At 30.3% G+C, this 26,660-nt stretch overlaps 6 protein-coding genes across 10 annotated transcripts; 5 read left to right on the top strand and 1 right to left on the bottom strand.

Moving 5' to 3' along the window:
* Positions 1 to 971: 971 nt before the first annotated feature.
* On the top strand, positions 972 to 4,800 carry LOC100748785 (hexamerin). The gene is made up of 7 exons (XM_003492821.4): positions 972 to 1,403; positions 1,930 to 2,263; positions 2,499 to 2,745; positions 3,024 to 3,192; positions 3,373 to 3,689; positions 3,813 to 4,165; positions 4,259 to 4,800. Exons 1-7 carry the CDS (start codon positions 1,185 to 1,187, stop codon positions 4,684 to 4,686), a joined length of 2,067 nt encoding a protein of 688 aa, XP_003492869.1. The 5' UTR covers positions 972 to 1,184; the 3' UTR covers positions 4,687 to 4,800.
* A 4,196-nt stretch (positions 4,801 to 8,996) lies between these two features.
* LOC100747941 (hexamerin) lies at positions 8,997 to 12,840 on the top strand. Its single transcript, XM_012390757.3, has 6 exons — positions 8,997 to 9,282; positions 10,262 to 10,598; positions 10,672 to 11,075; positions 11,238 to 11,554; positions 11,703 to 12,055; positions 12,351 to 12,840. Exons 1-6 carry the CDS (start codon positions 9,064 to 9,066, stop codon positions 12,752 to 12,754), a joined length of 2,034 nt encoding a protein of 677 aa, XP_012246180.1. The 5' UTR covers positions 8,997 to 9,063; the 3' UTR covers positions 12,755 to 12,840.
* Positions 12,841 to 14,505: 1,665 nt separating this feature from the next.
* LOC100748662 (WD repeat-containing protein 43) lies at positions 14,506 to 18,628 on the top strand. The gene is given in 8 exon segments (XM_003492820.4): positions 14,506 to 14,639; positions 14,642 to 14,880; positions 15,810 to 16,304; positions 16,725 to 17,166; positions 17,274 to 17,580; positions 17,684 to 17,928; positions 18,147 to 18,365; positions 18,563 to 18,628. Coding segments are annotated over 7 exon segments (1,974 nt in total). The 5' UTR covers positions 14,506 to 14,599; the 3' UTR covers positions 18,353 to 18,365; positions 18,563 to 18,628.
* Positions 18,629 to 18,935: 307 nt separating this feature from the next.
* LOC100747820 (geranylgeranyl transferase type-2 subunit beta) lies at positions 18,936 to 21,033 on the top strand. Its single transcript, XM_012390745.3, has 6 exons — positions 18,936 to 19,094; positions 19,368 to 19,472; positions 19,604 to 19,960; positions 20,168 to 20,312; positions 20,448 to 20,623; positions 20,724 to 21,033. Exons 1-6 carry the CDS (start codon positions 19,092 to 19,094, stop codon positions 20,940 to 20,942), a joined length of 1,005 nt encoding a protein of 334 aa, XP_012246168.1. The 5' UTR covers positions 18,936 to 19,091; the 3' UTR covers positions 20,943 to 21,033.
* An 853-nt stretch (positions 21,034 to 21,886) lies between these two features.
* On the bottom strand, positions 21,887 to 23,481 carry LOC100747698 (protein-lysine N-methyltransferase EEF2KMT). Its single transcript, XM_003492812.4, has 5 exons — positions 23,297 to 23,481; positions 23,041 to 23,184; positions 22,792 to 22,971; positions 22,225 to 22,720; positions 21,887 to 22,154 (listed from the first exon to the last, which is right to left on the bottom strand). Exons 1-5 carry the CDS (start codon positions 23,387 to 23,389, stop codon positions 22,054 to 22,056), a joined length of 1,014 nt encoding a protein of 337 aa, XP_003492860.1. The 5' UTR covers positions 23,390 to 23,481; the 3' UTR covers positions 21,887 to 22,053.
* A 297-nt stretch (positions 23,482 to 23,778) lies between these two features.
* LOC100747576 (CUE domain-containing protein 1) lies at positions 23,779 to 25,848 on the top strand. Of its 5 annotated transcripts, none has more exons than XM_012390747.3 (5): positions 23,779 to 23,815; positions 24,416 to 24,561; positions 24,680 to 25,055; positions 25,143 to 25,241; positions 25,333 to 25,848. In XM_012390747.3, the coding sequence occupies exons 2-5, from the start codon at positions 24,442 to 24,444 to the stop codon at positions 25,467 to 25,469; spliced, it is 732 nt and encodes a 243-aa protein (XP_012246170.1). In that variant the 5' UTR covers positions 23,779 to 23,815; positions 24,416 to 24,441; the 3' UTR covers positions 25,470 to 25,848. The 5 variants fall into 5 exon arrangements, with proteins under 5 accessions (XP_012246170.1, XP_012246169.1, XP_024226399.1 ...); XM_012390746.3 differs by lacking the exon at positions 23,779 to 23,815 and adding an exon at positions 23,978 to 24,114; XM_024370631.2 differs by lacking the exon at positions 23,779 to 23,815 and adding an exon at positions 24,040 to 24,057.
* Positions 25,849 to 26,660: the final 812 nt, after the last annotated feature.

Here is a 26,660-nt window from a genome sequence, read left to right as displayed (position 1 = left end):
CCTGTGTAATGAATCTATATTTTCAAATATTTTTATCTATTATTTTCTATCCAAGCAATTACTTTTCTTGTTTATTTGTCATCGTTATTTTAATGAAAAACGTCTAAAGCCGACTAGAAGAACGAAAAATTCTTAAATCAAAATTCTCGTTAATTGTAAATTGTGTAATTAAAATCGAATCGTTATCGTGCAAAAAATGATTCGGAACGTTTGCTGGGCGATTAGGTGGACGTAATGTTTGTAGAAACGAGCAGAAAATATTTTGTTAACGTAGGTCCTCGAATCAATCTCGACTGCGATAATATTCGATAAAAATGGTTGTTTATTTCAACCCGAGACTGATTTTTATGTAATCGTGTTCTTTCTAGAAAAAATAGTTTCTTAATTTTTAATTATTAAAATTATTGGTTAATTATTAACTTAATTATTGGTTTGATGTATTCTTCAGGTTTCAGTTTGACAGGACAATATTTATCCATGCATTTGTCATATCCCGTAGTTAAATTTATTAGAAAACTTGATACTATATCCTTAATAGAATCGAAGAACATCTAAATACTTAAATACGAGGATATCCGAACGAACAATTCGTCTATAGCACTATAACCGTTAGCGAACATGAACGCGATTAAAGTATTTACACTAGATCCTTCCTCCTACAGTGGCAGACAAAGGAAAGTTTGCAGGCTAAGAAGTATGAAAAGACAGCATAATTTTGCAAAATGGACTTATGTCTAATAAGAGCAACGAATAAACGTATAAATAATATGTAGCGTCGAATAGACAGCTGTTATAAACATGGTAAGCAATTTTTAGTAGAAATTTTTAACAGAAAAGTTACTGAAATTCATAGTCTATCCATTCTTTCATCTGCCACTGCATCAACTAAAAATTAACCACAGCTATTTACCAAATTTCAAATTCACAACGAACCGTAGTTTTTTGTTTAATTGCGAAACTCTACCGATATACCGATCGAATCAGCCAAATTGCATCCTTTGCCTTTATCAGCAATTGCGACACGAAACCGAACGCGTGATAAGTCGTTTACTTTCACTACCCTCGCGACCTCACCCTAATTCGACCCCGATACAGATTATAGATTTGTTTATCGAAGTCCAAACATTTTGAGTCCGGTATATAAACTGATCACCGGACCGGTCTCCTCCAACTGCTGTTCAACGATGAAGGCCGCTTTAGTAATTTTCGCCAGTTTCTGCTTGCTGGCCCAGGCAGTGCACCAACTGCCCAGCCAGGTCGCTGACGCTACTTATCTGACCAAGCAGAAGAACATCTACGAACTGTTTTGGCACGTCGACCAACCCACTGTATACCATCCTGAACTCTACCAGAAGGCTCGCACCTTCAACATCGCGGAGAACGTCGTCCAATACAACGACCAGGTAGGATATACGGCTGACTCGTGAATAGACTGCAGATTTTTATACAAACTTATGCCCTTATGAATAGGATTCAAGAAATAGAGATTCGTCTTGCATGTTAAAAATTACAACGAATATTCTGATGCAGATGAGTTGCGTATCGTTATATCTTTAAATTTTGCACGACAATTTATGTTCATATACCTTGTACATTTACAAATTTCATTAGTAACGAGTAGACTGCGGACCAAATAGATATGCTTGCAAATATATATTGTTTTACAGCATCTAGAATAATTTCTGTAGCGTTGAACGCATTTTTTTTCTCATATATTGAAACGCAAATCTTTTTAAAGGAAAGAAATTGTTTCTTTCCATTTTCAAGAACTCTTTTCGCATAGAAGTATTATTAACTGAACGCAGCGAAAGCAGAAAATCGAGTCTTATGTTCGGTATTCAACTAGCAAATATTAAAATCTGCGGTCTATTAATTGGAAGAATTATCTTCTCGCTGCTAACGATTAACATATAATTGATAATATAATAGGAAGCAGTGACGGAGTTCATTCAGCTCTTGAAACATGGAATGCTACCACGTGGACAAGTGTTCACCGTGATGAACCCTGAGATGCACCACCAAGCTGTGACGCTTTTCCGTGTTTTGTACAGTGCCAAAACCTTCGACGTGTTCTATAACACCGCTGTCTGGGCTAGATTCTACGTAAACGAGCTAATGTACACGTACGCTTTAAGCGTGGCTGTGATCCATCGTCATGACACCAAATTGATCAAGTTGCCGCCATTGTACGAAGTGCTTCCACACTTTTTCTTCAACGACGATGTCATGCAAAGAACTTACGATATCGCCATGGGCAGCACAGGTTGGCTATGTTAATAATCTTTTCTTCTTTTTCAAGCCCGCTTCGTTCTTTCGATTGTTCTTGACCCAAGCGTATTCTTTTAACATTAAAAGATAGCTCAAGTCTGAGCCGAATATGGAACAGTTGTTATTCATATGCATGATTTTTGAATTTTGAATCTTACGTTGAACATGCTCTTGAAATATTAGAAACTTGTTTTGTTTGCTACGCAACGTTTTTGTTTGAACTTGAACAGTTGACGAAAAGAAAACCGTGGGCAATGTCGACCAATACGTACTTTTGGCCAACTACAGCGGATGGTATTTGACGAGGCACAATGTACCCGAACAGAAATTGAACTATTTTACCGAAGACGTTGGCCTGAACAGCTTCTACTTCATGATCAACCACGATTTCCCATCTTTCATGTCTTCCAAGATGCTTCACACCCCACAAATCCGTGGTGAATATTATTTCTTCAGCCACAAGCAATTGTTGACCAGGTATGTTAAGAATTGCTCGATTACGCGTTCAATTTACTTCAAATAGAAACACGAGTCTTGACACTTTCCTACGACATGAATAATATAGTAATTTGTATAAATTTTGGAAAAACAATTTCTTTTACAAGATATGGTTTCCTTCGTATAAAAATGTAACAGAATAATTTATTTGTAAGAAGACGTCCATTCATGCGAATGTACATTTACTTTATAGAAATTTAAAATAGTACTAATTAACATCGCTTCTAATGGCTACTATTTAAAATTCATGTTTTCAGATACTACCTCGAGAGACTGTGTAACGACATGGGTGAAATTAGTTACGTGAGCGTAAACCACCCCATAGTAACTGGATACTATCCCACCATGCAATTCCGCAATGGGCTTCCGTTCCCACAGAGAGAAACCGGTGCTGTTGTGCCTCTTCACATGCAAAAATACGTCCAGGTAAGTTTTATATTCATCCAATAATAATCGTCGGTCGAGAAGAAGGTGATTCCAGGAAGGTGGAAAAGATATATTTTTCGAAAATATAAAGTAAACGTTTTTCGTACGACCCATCGTTTTCAATCAAATTAAATCAAAATCAAATGTGAAAATTCCATTCTACGTGCACGCTATTTACAGATGCTTCAGGACTTGCACACTAGGATCTCAACCGCCATCGATCTCGGTTTCGTCTTGGATACCAATGGTAACCGTGTCAATATCTACGAAAAAAACGGATTGAACGTTCTTGGTAACATCGTTCAAGGTAACGTTGACAGCATCAACGTGCAATTTTACGGACAGTTGGACATGCTCGTAAGAAAAATCTTTGGATTTGGTTATGAATCGCACGTCAAAAACCAAGTGGTACCATCTGCTCTCGAACTTTGGTCCACCAGCTTGAGAGATCCCGTGTTCTACAGCATCTACAAGACTATCCTCAATTACTACCACAGGTTCGTCTTACCTCTCATTTAATCTCATTGTTACATTTGTCATGTGTCATTGTTACTCTTTTAAATCTTCCTCCAAGAGATCCCAAGAATAGAGGAGCCAATAAGTAAAGATTCTTCTTCCAGATACAAGGAAAATGTCCCCAGTTACACTGTAGATGAATTGAGCTTCTCTGGTGTGACCATTCAATCCGTAACTGTAGACAAACTCGTCACCTACTTCGATCACTTTGAGTCCCTGCTCAGCAACGGAGTGTCCGTTCGTGGCTACAAAGAAGCCAGGAACACTTTGATCCAGGCTCGTCAATACCGTCTGAATCACAAACCATTCACCTATCATATTACCGTCAACTGCGACAAAGCCACCACGGGTGTAGTTCGCATTTTCCTTGGTCCAAAATACGATGAATTTGGTCATGAAATTGACTTGGTCCACAGCTACATGAACTTCATGCAGATGGATGAATTCATGGTTGATCGTACGTATATATATTTTATTATTCCTATCATTCATCAATTCATATTAATGTTCACGTCCAACGCTAATGTTTGTTCGATTATTCGTGTTACAGTGAAGTCTGGAATCAACAAAATCGACAGAAGCAGCCACGAATCCATCTTCGTTGTTCCTGACGAGACCGCCAGCCACATTCTTTACAAAAAGCTCGTAAATAGCATCGAAGATGGCGTAACTTTCAAGTACTCTGAACAGCCTTATGGCTTCCCTGAAAGACTCCTTCTGCCAAAAGGTAAAAAGGGCGGTATGCCCTACAACCTTTTCGTCATTATTTCGCCGGTCGACCAGTCAGTCACCGTCCAAGTAAATTCTCCCATATGGGGTCACATGACCGACGATGGACGTTCCATGGGCTTCCCTCTGGACAGGCCTGTCACTTCTCTGCTCTTCAACGTGCCTAACGTGCATCTGACGGAAGTTCTGGTTCATCATGGAACTGAGCAGGAACTGAACACCGTCGATGAAACAAAACTTTCCATGTAGTTTTTCTAAGTTAGTTCGTAAATGTTAATTCTTTAATAACTCCTTAATAATTTCCTTAAAGAGGAAACGACAAAGAGATGTAGAAAGAGACGAAATAAAATAATGTAAAAATTATTTTCACTATTTTCACTATTATATAATTAGTTTCACTCTTTTATTATCCTATATTGCGATGTATAAACAGCGTTAGTCTTATCTATGAAGAATAAATATTGATATGGATACATAGAAGGTTCAATAGTTGATTAGCTCAGTCTGTTGATTTTGCTTCTGGTGAATTACATCACCAATTTTTAAAACTGATTATCATCATCAGACATAGGAAAAACGCTAAATGAGACTGGAGAAGGTTTAACAGAACTGAAAGCAATAATAGAGAAGAGAAGGGCAAACGACGGGAAGGATGCACAGCAAGGAGGTGAAAGACCAAAGTTCCAATAGTCTTCAGTCATTAGTTGCTAATTTGTAGTTTCTAGTTTTTAGTTTTTAGGGATAGAATAAGTAAGGTAGTGCAATAGAATAGAGTGGAAAAGAGGGGAGGTAGACATATAAGAAGAGAAATAGACATAAGAGATGTAAAACCGAAAGTTCGTCCAAAGCCGAAAGGCACGGACTAAGCAATAATAATAATAATAATAACTAAACGTGATCAAAAAAGATCACATTTTTTATGACTTGAACTAGAATAATATAAGCGTTTATTACGTATATTTAAACTTCTCTTCTTCAATTTGTAATAATTAAACTTTGCATGATACGATATTTAATAATTATCATTCATCGATATCATTCAACGGTAAGTGATAAAATTATATCGTTAAACTAATGTTTCGTTTAGAGAAGGAAATCAGCTTATCCTATAAAAGCCTTAGAGAAACAGAAAAATAGTTATCACAACGATTAATTTAAATGCAGTAATTAGAATCACTATGAGTAAACAAACCTAACCATACTAAGCCATGCATGTGTACTTATAACCACACAACGATCATGTCAAAGGCGTAATGCCCTTAAAATTAACAGAAAATAAAAATCAATTTCAAAAGTTGATCTTATTCAGTTGAAACATTACATTAAGTATAACAGAGATAAGACGTAGAGACATTAGCAAAATTGTCGAGATATTAAACAGCAATTAAAAGACCAGACTATTGACCAATCTAATTATCGAACTATCAAACGTCTGTTCACACGGCAAAACAACAGCTGTGCAGACAAGAGAACTTCATTTCCGGCATAAATCATATCCAATTATCGTCGTGACAATATTATCTTCGTGAATTATTATTAAAGGAACTATCCAGACTAATAAGAGAAGAAAGTGAGAGCAAGTGTTCCATACGAATCATACGATAATGCTAATCAAACGATAACGTATTTTTATACATTCGTGTAATTAAACGCGATTACGTGAAAGTACTTATTGCATGCCAAAAGTTCAATGTAGATAAAACTCACCCTGTATATACAAGTTTTCTTGCATACGCATTTGTCTTGCTTACGTATATTTGCAACTTGCGTTAATAAAAATGCGTACCGATACGTGCGCGCATGCGCACCTGCTTTCTAATTGTACCGAAGTTCAAGAGCGCCTTTTTTAATTTCTGTATTATTTCGTGTTCTTCGTACCAATTTCTCTGTTTTTATTGGTACTCTGTACGATATAATACATCATTTTTCGGTTATTAAATTAACTAGATATAATATGAAAATTATTACCAGAAAGCAGATTTTTATGCGAATTCATATTTTTGAGAATATATGTATATAAAAAAGTAGAACTCCGGTAGAAAAATGTTTTATTCACCAAGTATTCTAGGAAACATTATACTTTGATACTTTATATATTTTTTCATATTATATGCATTCTGTGCAATTTTGCACTTTCAGAATTCCTATAAATGCGTAAAAATCCATAGACCAGTTGTTATAAATTTATTATTAATTTTTACAAATTTTAAAGTGGATATTATAACAGGCGTAATCGCTATCATCGTGAACTGAGAGGCAAAGTTTGTTCTGATAAGGAAAATAGTGTAAAATTAGATTTGTTTCCATCTTAAATTTTTTGTAATTTATCATAGAACATCAATAAGCAAATATTTCTATCTAGTTAAGTCTATAAAGACAGACAGAAAAAATATAATTTCTTAGTTGTTTGAACTTTGAAATAATGAGTATTGGAAATATGTGCATTAAATATTTCTTGAAAAAAACTTATTATAAATTTTGATTCTCAATTTATATGTATATGATGTAAAATTAATTTATATGAATTAAAAACATAATTAACAACGATCCCTGTTGAAAATGACAACGTGAGTTCGGGCTCGCCATTCATATGCAGATGCGCTAGTTACAATAAATAGTAACTAGAAGATAGTTCTAGATACGATCGATAGATTTAATCGATAGGTTTAAGATGTTCTTTTGTTTTTATCCCTAGTCCATGTTAGAAAGTGCAATAAAGGTTTTTCGGCTCAGAACGGTATGATAGATTTATCCAAAGAATAAAATAATAACTATTGTGATCCTACCTCTGAATACAGAAATAACAACAATCCCCCTGCTACTTCCCCTCCTAAGAAAAATGAAATGTACAGCTTTTAATTCCTTAAAATCTGTGGAGCATTGTATTGTATTTGTTCGTTGTATTAAAGGCCGATGCCTATTACAATTTTTTTGCGTATCTCCTAGCTTATTGCATTTTGTTTCTATCTTAATTTATTCCTCAAAGCTAAATCTTACTTCTCTATTCATTTAATAATAAATATATCTATATCTTAATTTTGCTGTAGAGGTTACAATATGTCCTTACAGAGGTTACAATACCTTATTCGTTTTTCTTCGATTTCTTTATTTGCTTATGCAGAAAACTCAACTTCATGCTTCCCTTTGTGATGTTTACCAGTTACCATATTTCATTTTCGGTTATTGTTATCGTTATTTCTGTCCATTCTTTACTTCCCAGTGTGATTGGTATGATTCCTATATATATTGCGTAGTCGCTTAGTATATATTTTCTATTCTGTATTTCTCGGATGTAGCATAATCGACATGATAGTTTCTCTTCTGCTTTATATTTCATTCTATGTCTTATTATGCATCTGTAGAATATATAAAATGTATTGTATGCATCAGTCGAATAAAAATTGCACGAATTTCTTTTAGCAAAACGAAATATCTGGACATCTGGATATTTACTTTTTCATTTTCTTGCATTTAAATATACAACATATTGATAAAAGAAAGGTTGCCTTGGGTAAAACGCCGAAATTACAGCGATTGATATTTTCTGATCGAACATTCATGCAAATTACAAAACTTTTGATTAAGCTTGAATAATTAAAACAACAATGCAGCTAAAGTAAAAGTATTTGTTCTACGCTATCGATTTTTGTCATACTATCCTGTCACATAATATCGAATTGCAGTAAACATAATAATCGCTACCTTACTCCATATCGAGAAATTCTCAATTATGCTTATATTATATAATAATATACTTCCTGTTAGGTAATGAATCAATTGAAAATTTGTCTCCCAGTTAATTAATCCACACCAGCGATATCGCATGCATGTTTTATTCTTCTTAATTTAGATTGACCCAAAATTAACACATAATCTGTAATCGGCAAGATAAAATTATTCAAAACACGAATTTCGATCGAAGTTAAATCGTCAATGAACAAACAGTGTTTACTGTTGCCATATCCTACAACTTTATTACGATGAAGTACGTTGTAATTAAAAAAAAAGAGAACCTTCCAACACTCGAAATAAAAAATTACGCATTTTTCCTTAGCCTTTTCTGATAAAAATTGATCGAGCCACGTTCAAATTTCCAAAATTTCGAACAAAATCTTAACGATTTCTTCCAGACTTTCTTTTTCATTTTTTTCGAAAACCGTTCGTCGCGCGAGAAAAAGGCAGTAGAACATCAAAGATACTCTCCTTTCATACATCTACAATTTTTGTCTGACGTGCTTTTGTTATATTATATTAGGTATGTTATATTAGAAATATATTATTACATAGGATATGTTATATTACATTATATCAGATAATCGAATAAAATCGACTTTATATGCATTTAAAAATTTAAATAATTATTTTGTCGCTTAAGGGCTCAGAGGCACGCCTTTTCTCTATCCAAACGAGCTGAAATTCTGCACAGATTATTTTTTTTATTCATTGGAACTATTCCGGTGGAGGGTGTCGCGAAAGAAATTTTCATCAAGATTAGATAAGAATTTATGTAAAATATCTAATGGAGCAATAAGTAAGAATTAATCGAGGGAGGGGATGACGGAGTATAAGAGTAGCTGCGCGCTGAGCATCCGCGCTCTGGGATTCCGCGGTTTTCACTTTTCAAAAATGTTTCCACGGCTGTGGCTGCTGGGGCTACTGGCCTGCAGTTTCGTCAATGCAGAATATTACAACACGAAAACCGCTGATAAGGATTTCTTGTTGAAACAGAAGAAGGTCTACAATCTCCTCTATCACGTCAGCCAACCAGCCGAGATCAACTACACGTGGTACGAAGAGGGTCAAAAATGGGACATCGAAGCGAACATCAACTTGTACTCCAACCCGGTTAGTAATTATCAATTAAAAAAAAAATATTGGTTATTGATGATGATTGCCTTGCTAGCTACACAACGGTTAAAAATATGATAGACGCAATTCTGTTGGTTCACTGATTTTTATGTCACTTGGTATTTAAATTTGTATATTTTAGTATAACATACGTAGGATGTGATCGGAAGTGATCCTTAAGTAGCAGAGCAAGATGGCACGAATAATAAATAATGATAAAATGTAACATACATAATGACTCACGGAAGTATTCAAACACTTGTAAAAACTTTCTATGTATACAGTATGTCCGATTTATTCGTATGCACTATACACGCTATTGTATCGTTAACTATTGAAAATACGAAAAAATGTTTCCTATGAAATTTGTTCGACTTCGGGAGGACATATTCTAATGTTATTCAATTTTCTGTAGATACGCGCATAAGGGTTGTGTGAAGAACAACTTTGTTTTTTTTCTATGGAATCATATATTCTTTGATATATTAAAAACAGGAAACGAAGTTGCTCTTCACATAACCTTTACGCGTTTACCTACAGAGAATCTAATAACATCAGAATATGTTCCCTCCGAAATCAAACAAATTTCGTATTTTCAATAGTTCAAAAGTACATATCTTGAAATCTCATTAACAATGTAATGAGACACAGCTATCATGATTATATTGCTCATAATCACGATAGTCGTGTCTGCATATCAATTGATTACATTCTAAAACATTTCGTGACCAAGTTTTATTTTACATAAAAAATAACTACAATGTCCAAATAAAAAAATCTAGCGTGGACCGCCAATGGCATTCAACGTAGTAAAATAAAATGACAAAGTAAATAAAGAACAAATTAACGATAACAATTAACGTTAACAAAATAACGAGCACATAACAAACAAATACAAATTTTTAAATAATTATTTGAACAAAAATCTAATAATATCCAACCCTGTGTGAAGTGAATATTCTTGATGAATTTTCAGGCCGCGGTAAAGGAATTCCTTTACATGTACAAGAACAGTATGCTTCCGCGAGGAGAAGTGTTCTCGCTTTACTATCCATATCTCCTTAAAGAAATGGTAGCCCTGTTCAGGTTGTTTTATTATGCAAACGACTTCGAAACATTCTACAAAACAGCTCTTTGGGCAAGAAACAACATAAACGAGGGCGAATATATCATAGCCTTCTACAATGCAGTACTCAGAAGACAAGACACTAAGTTCATTCAATTGCCACCCCCATACGAAGTCTGTCCATACCTTTTCTTTAACTCGGAAGTCCTGCAAAAAAGCCATCACGCATCACTTTCTGACCTCCGTGGTAATTGTTTCTAGTTTCTTTCTTTTTATTTTCGTCGTACTATTTAACATAATTGCAAACTATTTCACTTTAGAAACAAGTGGAGAACACAAAACATACATATTCCGGGCAAACTATTCCGGTTGGTACATGAATCGTGAATACTACTTGGAAAATAAGTTGAATTACTTCATGGAAGATATCGGCTTAAATGCCTACTACTTCTTCTTCCGACAATCATTCCCATTTTGGATGTCATCCTCGGAATTTGGTTTTCAAGATTATCGCGGAGCAGAATACTTGTATGGGCATCAACAAATAATGAACAGATACTATTTAGAAAGACTTACGAATGAATTACCTAATCTCGAAGACTTCGATTGGGAGAAACCATTCTATGCTGGTTATTATCCTACTATGACATACCAAAATGGATTACCATTCCCTCAGAGATCAGAATGGAGTAACTTCCCTAGCTACAAATACAAATACATTACGGTAAGAAAAAACTAACAAATTTGAAATGTTTAATTTTGAATTTCTTTAAAATCTCACATGTGTGTTATAAATTGCGTGTTGCGTCCGAACGATCCGTAGCACTGCATGTAGTCGATCGAGCCGCTCACCTTCCAATCGTTAATATAATTTCACTTGTTACAGGACATCAAAGACAAAGAATCGAGAATAATGTCTGCAATTGATACTGGTTATGTATTCGGCAATGGTACTACCAAGTATTACATTTATAACGAGGATGGTTTGAACATTCTTGGAAATATAATTGAAGGCAACGAAGATTCCTTTAACCAACGATTCTATGGCAGTATTGATGCCCTTGGCAGGAAAATCCTTGGTTACAATCTAGAACCATCAAGCAAGTATAAAATCCTTCCCAGTGCCTTGGAAATCTTTTCTACTTCTTTAAGAGACCCTGCCTTCTATCGTCTCTATAAGAGAATAGTGGACCTTTACTACAGGTAATTCTAGTTTAGTTTAGTTTAGTTTGTTTTTAAACATAGTTAGCTTAATTCTAAACATTTGCTTTTATTTATTCATATTTATTTACATTGTTACATTGTAACAAAGTTACATTGTGACTTTAATTAAAAAAACGTTTATTTTTAGGTACAAAATGCATCAGACGCCATACAACAAAGATGAACTCATCTATCCTAATTTGAAAATTGAATCTTTCTCTATTGATAAACTCATTACATATTTTGAGCAATTTGATACAACAATCAGCAATGGGTTGTTTATGGATGCACAAAAAGATGACAAATTGCCATTAATTAAAATTAGACAGCCTCGTCTAAATCACAAACCATTTAATTTCCACATTACCATCAATTCTGATAAAGCAATGAAAGCAGCTATCAGAATTTTCCTTGGACCCAAATATACTTCACACCGTAAACTATATGAACTTCCAGAAAATCTTAAATACTTCTATGAAATTGACAACTGGATCCTTGACTGTAAGTTTATTCAATTTTATTTATTAGTTAATTATTAATTTGACTCCCCCTTATTTCCTTTTCTAAAAATATTCTATTATTTTCATATATTTTCAAATTAAAAGGTATTAAGTAAATACAGACATTTTTTTAGATTAACAAAGAGGTTTTATGTTTTTCAAATCATTTTTAGAAAGTCATTATAATTAATAAAATTATCTTAATTTACTATTACCCTTAATCCTTAATGTATACATTTTTGTTATGATTAATATTTAGATATATAACTCTAATATTCTTCACAAATTTTCAACAGTGAATGCTGGTCTGAACAAAATTACACGTAATAGTCAGGAATGCTTCTTTACAATCAATGACCAAGAACCAAGTGAAGTTTTCTATAGCAAACTCGAAGCATCTCTCTATGGTGACAAAACATTCAATTACTATGAAAGAGTCTTTGGATTCCCAGAAAGACTGTTATTACCAAAGGGTAAAAAAGAAGGGATGCCATTCCAACTGTTCTTATATGTTAGCCCAGTTTCTACGGAATACCAATTCACTTCTAGAATATGGGGTGATTATAAATTTGACAACAGACCATTTGGTTTTCCACTAGATAAACCTCTTGATAATTTCAACTATGATGGACCTAACATGTTATTCAAAGACATTCTTATTTATCACAAGGAGGAATTCGACATAAACATTACTTATTAATAACTTTCTCTTTCTCTTATATCTCTCACATTTATTTTTATAATATTCATAATTTTGCAATAAACGTTACTTTCTTTATCTTCCAATACGTTTTATTTTATTCTTCTTTTCATATATTTGGATACTCCTAAAAACTAATATTCTACATTTAATATTAAAGTAATCACAAATTTTTAAGTGATGTCATATGGAAGAAAAAAATATATTGAATAATGTTTTGGAATTTATATAAACGTTGTCAGATCATTTGCTAATTAAACTAAGAGAAATAGTTAGATTTATGTTGCTTTTTAGAAAAATATAACAAAAATAAAATAGTTCAATTAAACTCAAATTCTTAAAAAACATTGATAGTAGAGCTGTAGGTTATGTTATTAAAATAGTTATTAAGGTTGTAAGTTAACTTATTAATGTATGATGTATATAATTACATAAAAATAATAGATTAAAATTATAGATCATGTTATTTCAAGATTATGTTAAGATATGTCGTATACAAAGTTCCAGCAATTCCTAGAAATTTTGATGGTGGGGGATGTAGCATTTAAAATTTTCTTACTACTCGCATAGTGGTTATATTTCAACTTGAAACATGTAGGAATATTTTTTATCTAAAAAAATTCTCCCAACACGTAATACATATGTGGTTGTATTAATACATAAGACGCAAAGTGTTTAAAATTTTTAAAAGTAAGTTTTTAAGCACAAATTGAAATTAGGTATATAAGGGAAACCGAATAATTGTGTACTTCGTAGCTAACTTTACTTTGTAGTAGTTGAATAGCTGGTTAGTAACAGAGAGGAAATTAAAGTTCACGCTTATGAACCTGGTTGTTCACGAAGTAGTGCTGCACCATGCGGTCAAGTACTGAGTTTAATTCACGTTAGCATATACAAGAACCTATAAAATTAGGGATCTGCCCTGTGTGATTGTACACTAGCATAGATAAGAACCTATTGAGTCCCAAGCTACAAGAACCTATTTAATCGTACGGTTCTACGGAAAAGTTCATATCTACTATTCTATTCGATAGAAAAGTATAAAAATGACAACATTGTGCAATAATGAAACTATTGTAAGTTGCCTAGGAAAGAGGAATTAATTGTTTATTACATTTTTGGGCGATGACACATATAAAGCAGTATTAGAAATAATACAAAATGTCAGATTATAATAATTTGTTAACAAAAAACAAAGAAAATAAATAAATTTCTACCGTTGACAAAATCCTAACTGCTCTTCGCCCTTGCTCTTGACTTTTGAGACTTCCGGCCTTCTTTGTTGATGTCTTCTCAGGGACAAATCTGCCTCAGCTTTAACGGAAAGCTCTCCTTCGGATGCCCCTAGAATCACTGAAGGAATTTACCTATGAAAATATAATCGCGATAGCAACCAATTAGCTCACATTATTTGCTATATAATTCATAATTGTATCATATAATATAATACAATTAGTAATTATATGTCAAATAAAAATGATTTCCCGGGTCTCACCACGTGAAACTTGTATGTATTAGCAGAGAGGAATTTCCTCTCCAGTATTACAAAATAAAAATTTTATAAGCTATACATCAATTAATAGCAAAGTAAACAATGATAAATTACTTTCAATTAAATTAATTTCTCTTTTCATGATAGTTTCGCTATCAATTTTCCAAGACTATTCTAAACTACTAATTATGAACATTCTCCAGGAGAATTTAAGTTACTTAAGTTTAAGGTAGAAACTTTAAGCTTAAATACATAGATTCTTGTATATGCTAAGTTTCAACCAAAAAGGACAGATCCCTAATTTTATAGGTTCTTGTACATGTTAATGTCAATTAAACTCAGCATTTGGCCGCATGGTGCAGCACCTGTACTGTGAAACAACTGAAACTACGGGCGTGAGCACTCTCATTTCCACTCTGGTAGTAGTAATAGTTCAAAAATGGTGACTACCGCTAATTACGCTTTTTCTTCCGACGGTGAATATTTTGCACATTGCGGTAATGATGGAAAATTAAAAATTTGGGATACTGGCACTGGCCGTTTGAAACAAGAATATGTTTCTAATTCTCATCTTTCTTCACCATGTTGTGTTTTGGCTTGGCTTTACGTCAGTTCTCGAACAACAAATACATCGGTAAACCATGTGCTCCTTTACTCTATATTCGTACAAATGTTAGATTTTCTTATTCTTTCGTAGATTTATTCTGTATATTATGATAAAATAAAACTTTTTCCGAACTCAACCTATCTTTTAAGTCATATCATGAATCATGAATGTTTATAATCTTTAATTAATCATACTTCACAGCACTTTTAGAGGTTATGCTTTCCATGCGTTTCGCAATTTTTTACAAATTTTATACCAAAATAAACACTGAAATGAGACTTTCACAAAAGTATTTTAAGTTGTGAATATCTTTTATTTCATGAATTTTTCCTTTTCACTTGCCTTTATTATTAAGTTATGTTTCTTTAATTAAATGGTATTTGAGGTTATAATCTTTGTTCATTTCTTTATTACATTTATATCAGAATACGCAATAAATTTATTATTGTTCTCAGAATATTTTACTATATATTGTGTAGATATAATATCTTTATTTATAAAGGTATTTTGTTTTGTAATATAAACGAAATATTAAGTAAATCATTTTTAAGATCTTTATGTTATAATTGTACATAGTATAAATGTTTATGTTATTGCAAAATTTCAATTTCTTGAGTATAACAGTATGATATAAAAATTTAAAATAGATTGATACCATTCCTTTTTCAATCAACTTTGGATATTAGAAATATACGTTACTTCATAAGTTATTAAATATTAATGAATAGTATGAGAACCAAATTATAGTATATTTAATGTAATAGTATATTTACTTATAGATTAATAGTATATTTAACATAAGATAAATTGGTATAATTAGTACTAGTTATTAAATAGAAAACATAGAATATTTTACAATAATACTAATTTATTTTAATTTATAATAATAAAATTAATTTGATTAATAAAGTCTTTTGAGTATATAATTGAAAATAGTTATTTTATTTTATTTTTAGTCTTCACCATGGAAAAAACGCAGAAAGAAATCAATTTCAGAAGAATCCAATCAAAAGGGCATTGTTGCCATGGGTTCAACAAATGGAAGAGTCACACTTTATGATACAACAACTTCCTTAGTTACTGCACAATTAAATGGTCATTCTGGTACTGTTACTGCGGTGACTTGGTCTGAAAATGTTGGTTTATTTTCTGCAGCAAGTGATCACCACATTATTCAGTGGAATTTGCAAGAAAATGGTGTAAGATGTAAATGGAAATCAGGCAAAGGAAAAACTGTATCATTAGCAGTTTCACCAGATGGAAAGAGTTTGTTATCAGGAGAAAGGGTTATTAAATGGTGGAATCTAGATACTAAGCAGTTAGTAAGGACATTCACAGGCCATGCTAATGAAGTGTCATGTCTTCATACTGTTCAAATGACATCTGGTAACAATTATGTTATCAGTGGTGCTTGTGGTGATGGTTACCTGAATGTTTGGGCATTGGATGAAGTAAGATGCATTTTTTAAACTTCTTATTTTCATTAATTTTTTTTAATATGCTGTACTTATTAACCATAACACATTATTATATGAGAATTGACAATTCTTTATAAAGGTATACATTTTATGTCCTTTCCCTGCATTATAAGGAGAGTATGCTAAGAAAGAATCATTTAATCATTTGACAATTTGTGGTGCATTGGTAACTTCCCCATATACTTAAATAAAAAAAAAATTATTGTTAACAATATAAAATACAAATCTAGTTAATTTTTAAAAAGTTCTGATAATGGACTTTAAATATGATTTTATTAGAGCTCCCAAATTAATTTCTAGAAAAAGAGAAGTATTATATGTGTCCTTTTCAAAATTTTATTCAGTTTTAATTAAATATACAATTATATCTACTAATTAAGAAAATATTTTCAGCAAAGAAATGAAAGAACTGCTGTGGCAAGTTTAGCATTGCAAGATGATCCAATAAGTGTTTCTACACACATTTCTGAAAACTTTCAAGTGATAGTGTTAGTAGTAACAAGGTCTGGCCAAGCACATCTATTTCAATACCAACCAAATGGTCGGTCAAAACCTTTGAAGCCAAGTTTAAATATTGCAGTCGCTTCTGATATAAGCCAAAAAGATAGTGTTCAACAAATTTCTATCTTAAATGGAATATTGACAGAAGATGAAAAATTATTATTAGCATATGGAACATACCTTAATCCTATATTTGAAAAAGTGACACCAGATTTTTCTGATAAAGTACAGTATCTAATACGTTCAGAATATAAAAAAAGCAAAGACAGAAAAGAAGAAATTTCTAAAGTGAAGTCCACTATAATTGAGGATAATGTTGAATATCTTACACCTGGTATTTATCTTTGATATTTAAACAGAGCAACATTTATGCACAACAGTAAATCAATTATTTTGTATTTTCAACAAATTTGTAATTTAATTTTGATTTATCTGTTGTAGGAATAATTGAAACTACACAAAAAAAGATTAGAAGCAGTGATGGGTCACAATTATTATTAAAAGATAGATTGGAAAACTTGAGCTTAAGTGCTGAAAGCAATCCTACAGGCAAAATCACAAGCACGGGTAATAGTAGAGCACAACTTTTGGTGCAAGGCTTAAATAGTAAAGATAAAGCTATTTTGAACAACATTTTTCTCACGAAAAATGAGACTATTATTAGGAATACTATTGCCAAGTTACCAATTCAAGCAATTGGTCCTCTTCTTAAAGAACTTACCATCCTACTTCAGGGTAAAACATACACGTAAGATTATCAAACGTTAACTAATTTTTGTAGTATATTTAAAATCATTAACTATAGAAGCCTAAAAATCGTGCTTAATTTTTATTAATTGATTATATTATAGGAGTAAAATTGCTGTACGATGGTTGGAAGCATTATTAACAACTCATGCGGGACATTTATTATCACAAGCAGACCTTGTAGAATTATTTGGGCCAATTTTAAGTTTAATGGATGCTAAACTAACTCTTTTAACAGAGCTCTCGAAACTTAAGGGTCGAGTATCTCTTATCACTGGTCAAATTTCTCAAACAATGGAAGAGCACGACAAAGACATTAGCGAAAACTGCCTTGTCTACCAAGATACAGGTTTGTATCTATAAAAATATTATTTTGTTGCAATCGATGTTTTAAAACTATTTTTCAAAATACAATTTATAAATTAAAATAAGTTTTGGACAAAATCTTTCTTTGTATAAAAATTAATAATACATAATTTCCCGTCTTATTTGATATATTATACTATTTTTACCATTTATAGTATTTATTTAAAGCTGAAATTAATAAACATAAATAAATATAAATAGATTCATCAGATGAAGATGGTGGAGTTGAAGATGAAGATTTGGAAAGCGAATCAGATGAAAAATGGGAAGAAATGTCAAATCAAGAGGACAATGAAGATGAACAAGAAGATCAAGGTGATCAAGAACAGGAGAATGATGAGGATGTCACAAGTACGAATTCTAATTATGATAATGTTGATGATGATGAAGAATCTGTATCCAGCTGAATATTAATTTGAGGTAAAATAAAAAACGAAATTATAAAAAATTATTGGTTTTAAATTACGATTAAATATTTTGCCGTTTACATGAATTAATTTAAATGCTTCACTAAATTATTTTATTACAATATTATATCAGAATCACTATTTGAAAAATTAGTATAGGTCAGTTTACCACACAATGACATTACTAAATTCAGTTCTTGTTTGTTTTAGTGAACATTGGAGTTCCTGAATGTAATGAATATGGCGAAAAAGAGAAAACAATTGAAATATTGAAATTGTTAAATAAATGTCGTTTTTCTACAAAAACTATTCAAATTATTAAATATATATTATCTATTCTAAATGAGAAATTATTTCATACTTCTGATTTTAAGTTAAAAATAAACAATAAGTATTTACTTAAAAATAAACAATAAGTATTTACTTAAAAATAAACAAACCTTTTTAAAAGGAAAATGGAAATAACTACAACTTCAATGTTATTACTTTACGTAAACTTATTATAATCTTTTATTCCTTTCTCTTTTAAAATTTTTTTTGAAAATCCGCGCCTTTTTGTTATCACTAAGAATTTCTATTTTGAGGTTAGGCCGAAAATGAAGTTATTCTTCAACGAAGGATGAGGTATATTTTTATTAGAGGTGTAAGAAGTGTAAAAAGTTTTTATAAATTGACTTAAATGAATGAAAATTAATAAAACATAGTAATTTACATACTTCTTAAAAAATAACTTTGTAACATGGTGAGTGGACGAAGAGTTTAATACAAATTATTTATTCTGGGTTAAAACATTAATTCTGTCTTAGGTTAATTTATCCTTTTTTTTGCGTATTATATTATTACAATGATTTTATTTTATAGATTTTTTTATTAAATAGAATATGGTTTATACAGTTCCTAGAATAAGTTTTTACAAAAAAACTTAGAATAAAATAGGATATTATTTATACAAATATAAATTTATTACTATTTTCATCATACATGCTCTAACAATGTTTTTTAATTTATGCTTTAGCCAGTGCTAAAACATGACATCGAACTTCCAGCTTCAGTTCCTGAATTACTATTGGAAAAGCATGCAAACTTTTTACTTTCTTACGGCACTGATAAAGATGAATATGTAAGTATATTATAATATTATTTTAAATTTTATGTATTATATTTTTTATATTATAAGTAGTATAAGGATTACTTGCATATATATAATTAAATTAGGTTTAATGTACAATTAATGGAAATAATAAATTTTAGATGTATTGTATGACAGAACATATGAGAATGTCTGGAATGTACTGGGGTTTAACAGCACTGGATCTTATGGGTAAACTCGAAGAGACAAATCGAAATGAGGTACTAGAATTTATTGCTCAATGTCAAACAGACAGTGGTGGCATAGCTGCAAGTTTACAACATGATCCACATATTCTTTACACTTTGAGTGCAGTACAAATACTTTGTATCTATAATGCATTAGATACTATTGACATAGAAAGAGTTGTAAAATATGTAAAGGAAAGACAACAACCAGATGGAAGTTTCACAGGTGATATCTGGGGTGAAGTTGATACAAGATTTTCTTTTTGTGCTGTGGCAACTTTATCACTTTTGGTAAATAAACATAGTAATAAGAGATTTAATCTATTGATAGATATTAGACAGATGTTGACAGATATTAAATCTGTGCAAAAATGTATTAAATTATATCTATATTTCTGTTTTTGTATATTTTTTTATGATAATAGAATAATATAATACTTAAAGTTACAAAAATAGTAAGCTTATGAATTAACTTAGACTATAATAATATTATTTTAGAATCGACTGGATGCAATAGATGTTGATAAGGCAGTTGAATTTGTGATGAAATGTATGAATTTTGATGGTGGATTTGGATCAAAACCTGGAGCTGAAAGTCATGCTGGTATGATTTATTGCTCCATAGGGCTTTTATCAATAACTGGTAATTTTTATTTTATTTTTAATTATTCTTCAGCTAGTATATAACAAAATCAATATAATAAAATAAAAAGAAAGAGAAAAAATATATACAATTCTTTTTACAAATTAAATAACATAAAGTGTTAAATATTGCCAGGTAATCTTCACTTAGTAGATGCAGATCAATTAAGTTGGTGGCTTTGTGAAAGACAACTTCCATCTGGGGGTTTAAATGGTAGACCAGAAAAGTTACCTGATGTTTGTTATTCTTGGTGGGTCCTTTCTGCACTAACAATTTTAGGACGCCTTCATTGGGTTGATAAAGAACAATTGGTATGTATTTCTTCAAAAAAATTAAGGAATGCAAAAAATACTAATATTATATTAAAAATGGACGAAGTTAATCAAATTTTATTACAACATTAATTTACAGGTAAAATTTGTACTGGCATGTCAAGATACGGAATCAGGAGGATTTAGTGATCGTCCAGGAGATATTGCTGATCCTTTTCATACTCTTTTTGGCTTAACTGCACTCTCCCTTTTAAATACTGATTATCCTCTGAAAAAGATCAATCCGACATATTGCATGCCTGAATATGTAATTCAAAGGTTACATTTGAAACCAGCAAGACTCGACCAAAGTAATTGACAATTAATTACTAAAAATTAGCTTTTTACTAAACCTAAATATTTATGAAATAATGCAACAGAAGAAAATATAATGTTAATCTTTTGCAACAGCTGTTTTATTTATCGCTTTATTTAAGGAACACAATATCGTTTACTTCAATTTACTAGCATATTATTATATATATGTATATTGTTACATATTATTATAAAATGTATATTATTAATGATAAAGATTGATTATACATATAATACGTATAATAATATATAACAAATATGATAATATAAATAATATAAATAAAACTATAATTTATTAATACAATTTAATATGAGTAAAGAAAAAGATTAAAAATTAATAAGAATATATATTGCTTTTGCTCTTAATGATTCGATAAGGATGTTGCACTAGAAAACTATATCCATAATAATATTTATTATGGCGTGAGGTTTTTGAGAGATAGTCGCAATAACATATGGTAGTAAATCGGTGACCAAAAAGGAGCTATTAAAAAAAGAAGCACATACTATTGATACAAACATAAACAACTTTCATTTCATATAAGTCCCTCATTATTTTTCATTCAAATGTAAAGCAATGGTTATTGGCCATATTGGCAATGGTCATATTTATATAAATCTTTACGTTATATATTTTTCAGGTTTTAATTTACATTTAAAATTGTGTTGAAGTCGATACATGACAATTCTCGCAATCTTTTTATGAGTATTTTAAATGTTGTAAATTAAATATATCATTCCATTCAATAAAATAGGATTTGTACAATTTTTTTGTGAATCTGAGTGACACTGAGAAAAAATCTCTCTGGTAAGTAGAAGAAATAAATAAAGTTATCTGCTTGATATTAGTAAGTTTACAAATAAATAATTTTTATTATATAATTTCCATTGAAATATAAATAATTACTGTATACATTTTTCCCTGTTGGTGAAGTATATTTAAATACATTTATAGTAAATATTCTTTATTTGCAAATGTAAATATATAAAACAAGTATTAAGTAAAATTTACTATATAATAGGTATTCAACAAATTGCCTTTGAAATCCAGTAAGATCATTTTAAAATAATTATTGTTAAAAACATTATATCAATAAAAATTTATTATCTTAAGTTTATCGACGAAAAATCTTTAATATTTTAACAGGTTCACTTGCTGACTTTTGGTGTACCGTTTGCCGTGGTTCATATTTTTTAAAAATGAGACCATAACGTGCTAAAAAAAGAATATTAATTTTTAATATGTATTTGGTAGAAAATATAATATCTAAGAGTAAAAAATATACCTAATTGATGTAGAAACCGTAAAACAGTGTCTTCATTGCGAATTGTTAATGCAATAATTGCACATCTATTAGGATAAGATAAAAATCCTTTTAATCCCCTTACTAATCCAAAAAATGAATCGGTATCATACAAAATATCAGCTCCAATTATTATATCTGGTAAGACCCATTGTTCATTCACATATTTATTAATATCTTTCCATCTTAGCTCTTCTATTTTAACATCTGTATAATTACACCTTAATTGCGATTTAAATCTATCATATTTTAGTGCTGATTCTATTTTCCTTTCATTACATACTAAATTAAGTTGAATGTTTTCAAAAGCCATTTCAAGAACAATTTTATGACAATCTGTAAATATATATTGTTTAGGAAAACAAGTCTTAATAATGGATAATCCTGTTAAGCCAACACCACAACCAAGTTCTAAAATAACTTTTCCAAAGAATTTTTCTTTATTTTCTAAGCACCATTTACTTAACTCAATGGCTCCCTGCAAATTATGAATGATATTATAACTGGAAATTCGAAAAATCATATTGTACAATCATAGTTTCCAAATACCTGCCAACTACACAATCCTGTTGTACCTTCTGATATAATACTCGTGCTTTCTTTTATACTAATGCAATTATCTTCTATTAAAAAATGCCGATAGTGAGTAGATTCTTCTATAGTGGAAGATATTAAATTACAATATGTTGTATAAATACCGTCATAAATTTCACCACCTTCGTCTTCAATCTAGATTACAAAAATTAAATCTTTAACTCTAGAAATGAATTTATTTTATAAATATTAATTTATTTATACCTTTTTCATAAGCCATTTTAAAAATGCTCTCTGATAAGATCGTTTAATTGGATATTTTTTAATTAAGTCACTATTTACTGTTCTTTCCAAGATCTCCTGTTGCTTTTTTGAATTAACTAAACAATTAATATTTTCTTCTGAATTCTGCAAATTTTAAAATAGAAATGTGAAATAGAATTAGAATTAGAAAAATAGAAATAGAATTTCTATAAATCTTTGAAAGATTATTTATAGATTGATTGTAAAATTTACATACAAGAATGTCTATTGTATTTATTGGTGTACAATTTAGGAAATGTTTAATTAAACTATCCACGTTAAACGAGTTACAATTCATTTTATTGTCCATGTCTCAAACATGAATTAATAAAATTTTATATTTATTTATATCAATATTTTATTAATTTTTCACACATAATTTTATATTATGATGCTTCATAAATAAGATAAAATAACACAAAAACAATTATTTTGTCATAAATATTTATTTTCTGAAACTAAAAGATATGTGTGTTCGAAATGATTTTTGCTCTTAATATAATAATTTTTATTTAATTAACAACATATGGAAGAGGACTTGTGAAAACATTACCTACCTTTTTATTTTGAAATATTAAACTTTAGAGTTGTAACATACCCACATGTATGAATATGCATTCGGTTTTATTATATGAATATATATGTGAATCACGGTTCAGATCTATTTATAATTTATATGACCCTGATCGGACCATTCGTTCAAAAATTCAATCAACTTAACCTAAAAATGCAAAAAGTTACTATCCCTTACTTCTATATAAATAATATTTCATTCGTTTGTTTCTGCAATTATTTATATTTATTGCATGCTATTTTAAAAATAGTTAATATTAAATATTTCGTGTTGGAATAAAATGAAAAATATTACATAAATTGTCCAGAATACACCAATAAAAATCAAGTTCGATTCACTAGATAAATCGTGATACCGTTCTGTGGTTTCGCAATTCTGGAATAGGTTTACTTTTCATAAGAAAGGTCTCACTCACCAAATTTTTGACAGTTGGTCACCTTCCTTGCATGCGTAATGACAGGGTACAGTCTTGTCTCGGTTTTCAATTATGTGCATGGATATTTCGTATAACTCAACGGTGCATAACTAATTATAACACAAAGGCAAAATAAGATGCAATTAATTTCCCCAAACAAATAACATGACATTCACGTAATAATCAGAAACCGATATCCCTCGTTATGAATGACGATTTGTCTATTCATGTTTTCGGAACGTTTTAGATTTATCGAATCTTCAAAGTAAAATTAAATAACGTCATATTACGAAATCTTTGTTGAAAGCTTCCTAACTGTAACTAATTAAGCTAATTGTTTCACTTAGATTAACAATTCTACAATCACCACATAATGGCCTCTGCTATGGAACAGCAACAGCAGCAACAACAACAACAAACAACTTTAGAATTTTATCAAGCAATGGCTGATTTCAAAAACATGTTTCCACAAATGGATGATGATGTGATTGAGGTAAATTCATTTAATAAATGTATTAAATTACATTATGTAACTGGAAACTAAAAATGTATGTTCTGAAATGATGCATAATGATGCATAATAAATGAAGAAATTATTTCAAAACTTTTAGGCTGTGTTAAGATCTAACCAAGGTGCCGTAGATACGACAATCGATCAGTTGCTTACTATGAGTACAGATAATGAAAATGAAAAAATTAGAAGTGAATTAGAGCAAAATGAAAAATCACCAAGTACTTCTAAGTCACAGAAAGCAGAGTCAACAATATCCTTAAAAAGTATACGTAAATGGCAACCTGCTTTATTAGGTCCATTACCAGATACATTCCTTCGGCTTCCTCAACAAGTTTGTGAAGATAGTTTAGATTCTTCCTGTTTACAAGAAAATTCGATGTTAGAAGATGAAAGAATTGCTATATTTCTTCAAAATGAAGAATTTATGGCTGAACTACGTTGGAATGAAGACTTTCTGTCAACTTTAGAAAATGGTTTGTAATATGCAGTTGTAATTTTTGTAGTGCAAACAATATGGAAAAGACATAAAATTCCAATTATTTACATTATCTTTATCATAGATACAAAAATTCAAGGAACAAGCCTTGAAAAGTGTGGCAATCAAATTGGTCATGATGATGAAGATCTTTTTAAAGAAAGACTAAAAAATATGGGCAAAGGTATTTTTGGCAATTGTATATTATTATAATATAACGAATGTAAAAATTATAGAATTTATATTTTACTTTTATTATTTTAATTATATTCTAGTATCTCGACGTAAGTTTGCACAACTTACTAAAGTATTTACACGCAGTAAAAAACGAGGGGGTAGACAGTTATTACCCCCAACAGCTTCCTGTGACGATTTATTGGACCCAGAGGAGTCGTCTAGATTTCAATCTTAGAAATTATAACACTTCCTTCATTCTACCAGAAAAAACAATTTTTCAGTAATTGGTACTTACAGCAATTTATCCAGTCCGGAAATGGGAAAGAGGCATATCTGTATTAATATGAATAATTGAATGGCAAATTGCAAAGGAAATTTAGATGGAAATAGTTTTATTAATGCGGATCATTTAAATTAGAAAACAATTAGTAAGACTCATATTCTGTGCAGTTTAATTAACATGATATTATTAAGTTGCTTGAATAACTGTTTAATTCAAGAGCACAGAAAGATCAAAAGATAAAATGTAGGAATAATAGCCCTAAATATTATCTAAGAAAAAATTGCAAAACTACAAAATATTTCGTATTTTAATAATGTACTGTGAACCAGTACACATTCTAGATAGTAACAGTACAATAATTACAACAGTCATACTGTTAAAATAAGGATCTGTCGAATGTTGTTATAAATATTTTCTTTCTTTTTTTAACATGACATTGTGAAGCTTTACAAACAATGTATTTACAGATAGTTGATATTATTTATGTATATTATTTATATTTGATTGTTGACAATGATTTAGAATGTGTAGTTGTTTTTTCTACAAAATTTTGTTGTAGTTTATATTTATTTAAAAAAAAGTTTGTATAGTTATTGGTAAACATTGTTAAAATATAAAATAAATTATATTTATAGGTATCAAATGAATTATAGTAAAAAATTTCTATCCATAATGTTAAAGTAAACATTTAAAGAAAGAGCATTTTAGAATTGGCGAATTTTTGACTTTATATTTGATTTTTACGTGATTTTTTTGCTGATATAAAAATAGATTTCTTTTTATATTGCTATGCGGATTAATAATGACGCTTTCATATTTATAATTACATTTTTGAGAAACTCCTATCTATTTAGAGTTGTAAGTGTAATAAATTCTAGTCTGTTCATCTAGCCATACTACTTATTGAGTAATAAATATCAAGGATTGCAATTATACATATATATATGTTGGTGTAGAAGACCTTTATATATATAAATGAGTGTAATTAAACACGGTATGTGCCACAGGCATAAATATAAGCTTAAGAATACCGAACCTAACTATTTAAAAATAAACTACGTAATTTTTAGTGTCTCTTTAATAAGTTAAGATTCATTTGACATATTATCCTGTATTTTTATTTTCTTATTATTGTAATATATA

This window comes from Bombus impatiens, unplaced genomic scaffold (genome assembly GCF_000188095.3).
Source record: "Bombus impatiens unplaced genomic scaffold, BIMP_2.2 scf_0852, whole genome shotgun sequence".
Classification (NCBI taxonomy): domain Eukaryota; kingdom Metazoa; phylum Arthropoda; class Insecta; order Hymenoptera; family Apidae; genus Bombus; species Bombus impatiens.
The sequence above is the reverse complement of the archived record's forward strand: the minus strand, read 5'-3'. Positions and strand labels throughout refer to the sequence as shown.